Source organism: Zingiber officinale, chromosome 5B (genome assembly GCF_018446385.1).
Source record: "Zingiber officinale cultivar Zhangliang chromosome 5B, Zo_v1.1, whole genome shotgun sequence".
In the NCBI taxonomy this organism is placed as follows: domain Eukaryota; kingdom Viridiplantae; phylum Streptophyta; class Magnoliopsida; order Zingiberales; family Zingiberaceae; genus Zingiber; species Zingiber officinale.
The window spans coordinates 73,625,050-73,636,415 of NC_055995.1; the positions used below are offsets into that span (position 1 = coordinate 73,625,050).

General features: G+C 37.9%; 1 protein-coding gene and 2 pseudogenes across 1 annotated transcript; 1 reads left to right on the forward strand and 2 right to left on the reverse strand.

Moving 5' to 3' along the window:
- The first annotated feature begins 677 nt into the window (after nucleotides 1-677).
- On the forward strand, nucleotides 678-4,775 carry LOC121984530 (NAC domain-containing protein 78-like). Its single transcript, XM_042537499.1, has 5 exons — nucleotides 678-1,259; nucleotides 1,343-1,570; nucleotides 2,916-3,659; nucleotides 3,782-3,911; nucleotides 4,088-4,775. The coding sequence occupies exons 1-5, from the start codon at nucleotides 774-776 to the stop codon at nucleotides 4,498-4,500; spliced, it is 2,001 nt and encodes a 666-aa protein (XP_042393433.1). The 5' UTR covers nucleotides 678-773; the 3' UTR covers nucleotides 4,501-4,775.
- A 942-nt stretch (nucleotides 4,776-5,717) lies between these two features.
- On the reverse strand, nucleotides 5,718-9,234 carry LOC121986726 (annotated as a pseudogene).
- Nucleotides 9,235-11,124: 1,890 nt separating this feature from the next.
- LOC121988004 lies at nucleotides 11,125-11,305 on the reverse strand (annotated as a pseudogene).
- Nucleotides 11,306-11,366: the final 61 nt, after the last annotated feature.

Sequence of the window (11,366 nt, forward strand, 5' to 3'; positions counted from 1 at the left end):
CCAATGGGAGCTCCTACTGAAGACGTTCTAATTAGTATACAATTATAATAATTATGATTTCTTAACTATTATACAATTAATTATGATAGTTGTAATTAATAACCTACCTAAGCTTTAACTCAGGGTTATTTTAATTTTTTATATGTAACTATATATATGATAAATCTTAAATTTTAAATCAAATTTCATGATAACATTTGTTTTTTTTTTATCTTTTTTAAAAAATTTATTTACTTGATAGATTATAATTTATCTAAGGATGTTAGTCCATGCAAGTACTTTTGATTTAATTTGATGATGGATAGAAAACGTCTATAAAATTAAATTAATCAACTCAAAATTAGTTGATATAAGTTGAATTTCATACATTAACTGGAAAAAAAAATGTAAAAGTAAATTTGGAAAAAAATTATAATGCGGGATAGGACGCTATTATGATAATAAATAGAAAGATTTTTTTTTTTTTTTGTCTTGTTTTTAAAAAGGTTAGATCGATCAGGTAAGGCGGATTTAAAGGTCAAAATAAATTTGATGGAAAAAAATGAGATAGTTTATGCTTTTGGTAATAAATAAAAAAGAAATGTTTTTTATATTTAAAAAAGGTAACATATTTTATATTTTTAAATCTTCTAAAAAAGTTGGTTAAATGGATTCATCCTTGTTAGATGCATCTTAATTTACCTTCTAGCGAAATCCTTAATAACTAACTCTTGATCGATTCGGAAACCCTCGTCCCCGATTCCTCAGCCGATCGATCCGATCCGCTCCGATCAATGAATTCCGCCGCCGCCGAAGCCTCGGCTTCTAATCTGCCGCCGCCGCCCGCGGCGGCGTCCCGCCTGGCCCCCGGATTCCGATTCCACCCTACTGACGAGGAGCTCGTCTCCTACTACCTCAAGCGCAAGGTCTGCGGCCGGCCGCTCCGCGTGGATGCCATCGCGGAGGTAGAGCTGTACATGTTCGAGCCGTGGGAGCTGCCGGACCTGTCCCGGATCCGAAACCGCGACCAGGAGTGGTACTTCTTTACCTCCCTGGACCGCAAGTATTCCACCCGGTCGCGGACCAACCGCGCCACGCCTCAGGGCTACTGGAAGACCACCGGCAAGGACCGCTCAGTGGGACGCGGCCCCCGCGCTGTCGGCATGAAGAAAACGCTGGTGTACCATTCCGGCAGGGCGCCTCGTGGCAACAGGACAAATTGGGTTATGCACGAGTACCGCCTCGAGGATGAGGAGCTGACCAAGTCCGGGATTTTCCAGGTACATCGCCCTAATCGAATTTTATTTATGTCTTGTTTCTTTACTAGGAATTGAGTTTGAATCGTGAAGCATCGGCGGGGAAGGATGCGCATGTTGTTTGCAGGATCTTTCTAAAGAATGGCTCTGGGCCTCAGAATGGCGCTCAATATGGAGCACCGTTTCTCGAAAAAGAATGGGAGGTGGAGGAAGATGGTGCGGTTTCAATGCTCGACGGAGGGGATTATCACGCTACTGAAGTGGTTTCAATGCTCGATGGAGGGGATTATCACGCCACTGAACGAGGATATTTTGAATTTAGTGATCTTGTACAGGTGCAGATACAGACTTTCCTCTTTATTGATCTTTACTTTTGAACTATCTGCATAAAAAGGAAGAAATAAGCAATGTATTCCCCAACGATACCAGATATTGCTTTATTTTAAAATCTCAAAATCATTGAAGAACTTGAGCATTTTTTTTCTCAATTTAATTGCGCAACAGAAACACTGATACATTGTCCTGACTGAAACCTTGTAGCAGTGACTAGTTCTCCATTGACAAAATCCTAGCCAGCACATGAATGCATGGATGATATTCTTCCTGAAGATATCTACCATGACTTATGGATCAGCAAAACTAGTAAACTGACAGCTTAGAATAGCCAAGTTGCCCATATTTTGTAGTCTTGGAACTAATAATTTGTTCCATTGACATACTGTTTATGACATAGACCAATGATTTGCAGTGGTAACTAGGATTACAAGGAAATTTGAGATATTTTGAAAAACAAAGAGACAAGTTTTAGGCAATTGGACCTAGAAAAAAGAGCATGGTTGTGCAGACCTGTATATAAAATACAAACAACTCATGAAATCAACACTTTGTCAATAGAGTTTAACTCAAAAGCAAGTATCTGATGGACAAATAAAGTAAGCAGCATGCGTAGTCTAGGATTCTAATTCAAAGTTATAGAAGTCAGGGAAGGATTCAAGCAATGCCAAGTTGGGGTAATTAACCACTGGGCTCTTCCAAAAATAAATAAATAAATGGTGTATAGCTTTGCCTAATAAATGAACTTCAAGGCTAATCCCAATTAGCCAAGGAACCAACCTTAGAATCAAGCGCACTACTTTGACTTATACACAATAGTATGCTCTTGTCTTATTAGTATTTGCAATTTTGTTTGCTCTCATGATTATTGTTTGTTTTTATAGTGGTGACTGACATAGCAAGGTTTCCAAAAGCATATGCAAGGGATGCACAATCAATCCGCTATATAGTGCATATGCCATATGTGAGGGTATCTGTGGCCAATATTAAAATATTTAATATCTATTTAATCATATTGTCACATTTGGCTAGACTTTCTATATTGTATTTGTTTGTCTGATCCAATTTCTTATCATTTGAAACATAAGCATTGAAGAGGTAAATTAGGCAAACTAATGGATATGTAGACTCGAGTGTACATCTGCTGGTTTGAATTCTTATGATGTATTGATGGATAGGAATTGCCACAATTATTATTCTGACAATAGTTGATTGACTGGCAGTGGCTTGTGGAAATTTGCAGAATTTCCATAAACTGATTAATTCATTTGTTGCTAAGATCTCCTTTTTCCAAACATAAAAAGATATATTCTTAGATTAATCATTTGCGCTTTCAATCATTTTCAGAATGAAGACTTGAATAAAGAACAGACAAATGTTTTCAATTTTGCACCATATATTGGTGGAACAGATAATGGTGGCCATCCAGAAGATGCAAGCAATTTACTGGATGAGGCTTCCAAAGATATTAGTTTCACCAACTTGGGTGATACACCTTCTCAGAAGAGTGTGCCAGCTTCTATTGATGAAATGGAGAAACATCCTCCAGTGGAAGATTGCAGTCATACTCAAACTTGTGTAAATGCAAAGGAAGAATATGTGGAGTTGAAGGATATTGCAGATACTGTGAATGTGGCATATTCTTTTGTTGAGGAATCTGTTGGTTATCCTATAAGGAATTGTCATGTGGAAAACACAAATGGGGTTGGTGAAAATATCCACCAAGTGCAAATGTTTGAAGTCGAGGAATTCTTCGACTCCATAAGTGAAAGTGATGACCAGCCAGAATCAGATCGAAACTCCCTGTTGGAAGATAATATCTTTACCCAATCAAACGGCTCCAATTCCTCAGCTGGTACTTTCACCTCCAATCAGGGAAAGATAGCAGTCTGTGATGTGCCTAATGAGAATGTAGCATTCTGGCAAGAAAATGTTGTAATGAATGAATACTTGCCTACAGTTGAACCATCTGGTTTTGAGAAGGTTGATGAATTATTAGTGTACTTTGATGCAACTGATGGCGATTTGCATTATGGCAATATTGGCTTTTCACGGAGCAGTCCGCCCGCTGCATTTGATTTTGCTCAAGAGGTAATAAGAACTAAGAACCAATTGTTCTGTCAAATTTGTAGTCGTCAACCTCTGTGGCATTTGTCGGAATTTTGGAAAGTGTCTGTAACTAAAACTTTCCCTTTAAAACTTTTATAATGTAGGATTGTGGCTGCACAATTAAGTCAACAGCCCAGGTGCCAAATACTTTTATAAGTGGAGCTTCATCCTCAGGTTCGTGTGTTCCTTGTGATCAGTCCGAAGACAAATGTAAGGATGTTGGTGATAAACCAGGTATGGTGGTCATGGTTTTTATCAGTGGTAATGATTTGCAAAAAGAGTATACTAATTATGCCTAAAAAACTTTGCAAATGGTTGGTTGGGTCAGATAAACTTCAAACCACTATCTGTGAATATTAGATGATTTGACAATTTCAGGTTCTCAGTTTTCTTGCACTATTTTGCTACAGATGACACCATGAAAGATTCTAACAAGGAAAATGCTGCAAAGAAGCATCTATTAAACATGTTGGGTGCAATCTCGGCACCCGCAGCATTTGCTGAGTTTCCTCCTATGTCTGGAAAGGTTGCTGCTGCCCACTCAGCCAATCCAATCCATGTAACCTCTGGGTTTATTCGCATCTACAGTTCAACCATATCAGAAAATGTCGTGCACGGGCCCTCCCAGAAGAATGGACATGCACATTGCATGCTTTCCTACAGCCTGCCTGATGAATCTACAAGAAAGCGTCAGGTTAATCCTGTGTCGATGGTGATCCGAGGAGGCATGTACTTATTCTTAGTCTCATGGCTAATTCTTACAATTATCTACAAAGTGGTGACTGGATACATGGCAAGAAAGAAGGTTCTACAAATCAAGTAAGATTTGACTGACCTGAACATTTATATTTCCACATCCAGTGCAATTGCAGAAACTCAGGTACTAGGATTATTTAGTGTCCCAATAGATAAACAGTAGCTAGTTCGACATTTTATATACTAAGTTATTCAACAACACATGGCAACTGTAATACAACATTTCGTTGTAATTTGTTGGGAAAAATTCTGGTCCCAATTGGCCCCTCGTGTTTGCATGGGGCTTTTAGTGTGACACTCGAAGTTTCATTCATCTCATTTGATCTTTGTTTAGTTATCTCATGACTATATTTCAGTGTGATTTCTAGTTAAAGTTCTTTCCAATTTGACCTCTGAAGTTTGCATTGTAGCTTTTGATTTAACTAAGTTTAGTTGTCTCATTTTAGCTTCTGTAGTGTTTTTTGGTTTTTTAACTCGTGTAGTTCAATGAAATAATGGGTCAAGCTTTCGGAACCAGGTTCGGTTTGGAGAAGGACCATAGTGATCGAGTACTTAACAAAATACCAAAGGTTTCATTGATTCAAATGAAACTTTGAGAGACTAAATTTAAAATTAATTTACTTTTGTAGCATAGTAGTGAATGAACTCAGGATGCATGATAGCTAACTTTTGGGTTTGCATTGTTGAATAATTCTCATGGGCTTCAATTTTTATTGAAACTGTTAATAATCTTATATTGCCGTTTAATTTTATATTATTTTTTTTAAAAAAATAATCCAGGTATATAGTAATCTATTTTTGCCACAAGAATAGTTGTTTTTATATTTAGCTGATATCAAAATATATCTGAAATGTAATTTCTTAATAATAATTTGAGGTAAGCTAGAATTGTCAAATTGAGATCTTTCACATTTTTATTTTATACTAGCCATCCACTGTTTTACGTGGATAAAAATTTTATTTTTCAGTCAATGATGAAATGTTATTTATTATTATTATTTTTTGGGATGGAATGGAGTGGTATTTTTGTTTTAATTTCTATCTTTTTTTTCTCCATCTGAATTAAACTTTTTCTTGTCATAATATAATATTCAATAATAATAATAATAATTATTATTATTATTATAGAATTCGGATCTAGATGTAAAAACTATAAGAAGATGGATTCTCATCCTCCTTATCTATTGAAATGAGATCGTTACTGATACAATACATAAAAAAATAATAAATAATTAAATTAACTAAATTTTCTTGTAGAACTAAATTTGTCTGATGTAGAGGTAATCAACAAAGCTATATAAGTAAATATATAATCTATAAAAAAAAGTTGCATAAGTAAATATATAATCTAAAAAAAAAGTTGCATAAGTAAATATATAACCTAAAAAAAATAATTAATCTGACCAATCTTGCTTGCACAATGAAAAGAGCCACTGACTTACCCTTTCATCAAATCAAATTAGCTAAAGGTGTGCGTTCATGAACTCATGCTAAAGTTTCAATTAATTTTTGCCAATATCCACACTAAAAAATTAAGAATATAAATCCAGTAGCCCAAAATAAGATGTCCAAATAAGAGCATCTAAGCTCATATGGACAAATTATTCATACCAAAAGGGTTATATCCCTTGATAAGTTGTGAAGAATTTAACCATAAATAATCTCTTAACCACCTCATCAAATAGATAAAAGATTCATTAAATTGTGAAATGTTACCCTGTCATAATGTGATGTGTTTCCAATGCCAATAAAAAAAATAACCCATCCAATGGTATTTAACATCCAAAAAACTGCCAAATAAAATGTGTCCTAAGTAGAAATATCACAAGTATCGCCATGCCCTGGCCCATCACAAAAAAAACTATAACCAAAATCTTTTTTTATCTAGCATTAATTTCGAACCACGTGCATCTAAAGCACCTTTTATTAAAATAAATGTAGTTGTATGCAAACCTAGAGTAATAGCATGATGAACCAAGAAGTCTCCAAGACCTATTATTAAGGAGAGTGAATTACTATTCTCATTAACTGCATTCAACCTGCCCGATAACCATATGCTTCAGCCTGTGTTGAATGCTGGGTCATTTGTTGAAGATAAGAGTACATTAAATCCATATAAAGTCTTACCATGAGTGGATTGTATCCATTGGGCAAATATGAGTTTGATCAAGATTTATTTTTCTGGAGTACCAAAAGCGAGCATGACATCATTATGAACATAAAGGCCCAAGATATGGAACCCAAGAAAGAGACTGACTCAACTTAAATGAGATATGATAGCTTCTTTATGATCTAACATTTTTGCCAATACATTATCCTCATTTGTTCCAGATTGAAATATCTAATGAAGAATACATGAGCAAAAGCTCCTGTCATGATAAACCCTATAATGTATTGGTGATGAGTATATAACGTAACTTGAGTAGTAAAGTCTTGTGCTATGAATGCATAAGCAGGTAAAGAGTACATGTGTTGAGCTACTAAGGAAGTAATAACCCTTAAGAAGGCTAAAGCAAGACCTAATTGAAAATGAAGTGAATTATTGATTGTGTCATAAAAACCTTTATGTCTACGCCTTAATCGACCCCTTGGAGGAATATGTGCTTCTAAAAGATCTTGGATACTGTGCCCAATTCCGAAGTTGGTTCTATGCATATGACCTGTAATCAGGAAAAGAATTGCGATAGCTAAATGATGATGAACAATATTGGTTAGCCATAAACTTTGTATTTGTGGATGGAATCCACTGAGAAGGGTTAGAATGACAGTTCTCGATCCTTGGAAAGTACTAAATAAATAACTACTCGAATCAGGATTTTGGATATAAAGATTCCACTGACCTGTAAAAAGTGGTCCCAACCCTTGAGGATGGGTGATACGTTTAAAAATTTATTCTTGTTGGATTGAGTCACATATGAAAGGGGGGCGTGAATCACGTGGTTTTAAAAATCTTGTTCTATTCGATTTTCAAATCAAAGTACAAACGCAGCGGAATAAGAGAATAGACAAATGAAAAACAATATGAACACAAGCGGTTTACTTGGTTCGGAGTCTTCAACGACTCCTACTCCAAGACTCGGGTCCCGCGGACATATCGATGGATAATCCGCTAAAAACTTCTTCCGGTACCTCCGAAAGAGGAGATCGAGTACAAAAAGATCGGAAAAGTGTAATAGACTACACTTTCTGTTTGCATAAATTAAGTACAGAAAAAATGACTTTGTTATCGACACGTAGGGATCGAAGTGAAAAATGCTTGTGTGTCGGTGTCGATCTGCCGGCTACAATTGGAAGTCCTCGGAGTAGTTGTCCGGTGCAGCAACTTCGTAGCAGAGTCACAACAAGAAGTCGGAGTAGTCGAAACCTCAAATAGACGCGTAGTAGCTCGTATAGTAGTTGTTGGTTGATGCTTGGTCAAGACTGCTTTATCAAGGGCATGGAAGATTCCTTCCATAGACATTGAAAGCGCTTTCAACGTGGTAAATCTGATCCCGAATTTGCTGTGTCTTATTTGCGACGGGGTTCAAAATTTATCCCTTGGAAGGCGCTTTCAAACCATTGAAGGCGCCTTCCATGAACAATGAGAAGGCGCCTTCCAATGCTTGAAGGTGCCTTCAGGTACTGTTCATCCAAAGACTTTTTGCTCCTTTTGCCCTGCAAGTTGTCTTAGTCCAAATCTAAAACATCTAACTTACAAAACAAAGTTAACATAGTAATAATAAGAAGTAGTAATTAGCTTCTGTCCTCACATGACCAGAAATTAGTCAAGGTATCAAATTAGGGGTCCAAAATGGACTTAACCTGGACTAACGCCTATTGTCTCTCAACCGGGACACACCCTCACTTAGTCACTCTCCTACAGTGACTTACCTTTACTTACTAATTTACTGTTGGCTGACTAGCCTCTTGACCCACCAGGTCTTCATACTAGTTGTTTGGTCTGCAGACCCAACTAGACTTCTGCCAGTTGTTCAGTCCCGCGGATTCAACTGGTCTTCCTGCCAGATATCTGGTCGGCCCGTTGATCTATCTGGACTTTGCACCAACTATCCGATCCTGCGAACCTAGCTAAATTTCTGCTTAGTGCCCGGTCATTCAGACCATCAATTCCTACATACTTGGTAAAGTAATCAGATCACAAAACACCTAACTTAATTCACTTGTTATTGATCAAAATCTGAGTTAGATCATTAGTGTAAACTATACCAACGCATCTGACGTACTGTCCCCTGGATCCGGGAATAGCTACATGAACTAAATGTCCTGTCCAAGCCAAAGAACTAGATCCAAAAAGTCCTGACAAATGATGATTTAGATGAGATTCTACATTTTTGAACCACGAAACACTTGGTTTCCATTTCGGTTGTAGGTGTAATTAAACCGCTATTAAGGATATAATAGAAAGAAATAATATAAAAAGAGCTCCAGTATAAAGATCTTCATTAGTGCGTAATCCGATTGTATACCACTACTGATAAACACTGGAATAAGCGATATTCACTGGACTAGTAGCACCTCCTCGAGTAAAAGCTTCCACAGCAGGTTGACCAAAATGAGGATCCCAAATTGCATGAGCGATGAGTCTTACATGTAAAGGGTCTTGTATCCATAATTCAAAATTTCCTTGCCAAGCTACATGAAAGAGATTTTCAGACGCCCACAGAAAAATTATTGCTAACTGACCAAAGTGAGAAGCAAAAATATTCTGATAAAGATGTTCCTCGGTAAGATCTACTTTGGATCTTACTTGAATGATGATAGAAAGTTAGTTCTATATTGGATCTCACCTGAATCGCTCCATCTATCCTCCTGAGGAGAAGTTTGGTTTCAAACTCCGATTCAAACCGGAGCAATACGCCATGCTAATATACTTTGGATGATCCACATCTCCAAGTCAGGCATTGATGAGCACATTGAACTATCCATGTGGCTGAGAGTACTCATAACCCAAGCACAATGATAAAATTATCAGGGGTTCACTCTACCGCTGAGCCAATAGTCTGTCGTGTAGGCCTCCCACTAGGAGGCATGCTATGCCAAAAGGGAGAACAATCCATCCCTCTCTTTCCTTTTTACGTCCCCATGTTGCCACACAGGAGGGACATGGGGACATAAAAAAGGAGATCCTATCAACTAACTTGTTTTGACCTAGGATAATAAGGTCATGAGCTTGGTCTTATTTCACTGTTAAGAAACGAAAAAAGACTTCCATATCCAAGCTTAGGTCAGACGTAACTTGCTTCTTTTGGGGTGTGAAGCAGTGTCAAACCAAAATACTCAACAAGCATAAGCATTAGCTCTCCTTGAAAAGGAGGTGATCCAGCTTAACCTTCTAGTACTGCTACCTTATTACGACTTTACTCCAGTCACTAGCCCCGCCATCGACATCTCCCTCCTTGCGGTTAAGGTAACGACTTTGGGTATGACCAGCTCCCATAGTGTGACGGGCGGTGTGTACAGTGTACAAGGCCTGGGAATGAATTCACTGTCGTATGGTTGATCGACGATTACTAGCGATTCCGACTTCATGCAGGCGAATTGCAGCCTGCAATCCGAACTAAAGACGAATTTTTGGGGTTAGCTCACCCTCGCGGGATCGTGACTCTTTGTCTCGGCCATTGTAGCATGTGCGTTGCCCAAGGCATAAGGAGAATGATGACTTGACGTCATCCTCACCTTCCTCTAGCTTATCATCGGCAATCTGTTCAAGGTTCCAAACTTAATGGTGGCAACTAAACATGAAGGTTTGCGCTCGTTGTGAGACTTAACTCAACACCCTATGGCACGAGCTAACGATAGCCATGCACCACGTGCGTTCTCGTTCCCGAAGTCACCCCTCTCTTTCAAGAGGATTCACGGCATGTCAAGCCCTGGTACGGTTCTTCGCTTTACATCAAATTAAACCACATGCCAGACTGCCTGTCCGACCCCCGTTAATTCCTTTGAGTTTCACTCTTACAAACATACTCCCCTCGCAGGATACTTAACACATTAGCTACAACACTGCACGGGTCGATACACACATCACCTAGTATCCATCATTTACGACTGGGACTACTGGGGTATCTAATAAAAGGTAGTAATTGTTTTACGTGGTGGGGATTGCAATTTTAACTATATCATCTATTCTGATATTTTAATTCGATATAGATTAAATTATACAAGTAGGTTTTTTATTTCCTTATCCCACGCAAGGCAAGAATTTATCGATATTTCCAATTTCATCAATCTTCTTCTTCTGGTTGGATACTCCATGAGAATAAATCAATATTTTTTTCGCTACATCTACATATAAAATATATAAACCATAGCCAAGAGAAAACATAAACCAAAATAGAAGAACTTGTCCCACACATGAGTAAATATTTCGTAGTAGTCTCATTAGATCATACATCTCTCTTGGTACATCTAGACAATAGGTAGAAGACCACATAAAAACATTGCTCATGTGTCCTGTCATGCCCGCCCGACCATTCTAAATAGTGGTAATTGGAGTCGCGCAGATAGTAGTGCAACACAAAGGCAACGCTCGAGAATTCTAGCAGCAGTCCCCAGGGCGTAGCACAGCTGGGGGTGCATGGTTTCGTGGCCGAAAGGTCCAGGGTTCGATCCTCGGAGTGTCATTGCCTGGGGTTAGCGTCTCGACTATGCGCTTTCAGCTGTGTACCTACATTTACCTCCCTCCATATCCATGGGATCGACTCTAGGGGGCCGTTGATGTGGCGGTTTCATATTTTTTTTTTCGAGAATTCTAGCAGCAAGTTACTATAACAGGCTCTCATAAAAAATTAATTTAATTTTTTTATATTAGATATTAAACTGCTAAGAACAGATACTACACCTGATCTTAGCCAAAAGATCGAGAAAGATACGCTTTCTAATGTCACCGACCTAAGATATTTATAGAAGTTTCTTCGTTCGTGGTGTTATTAA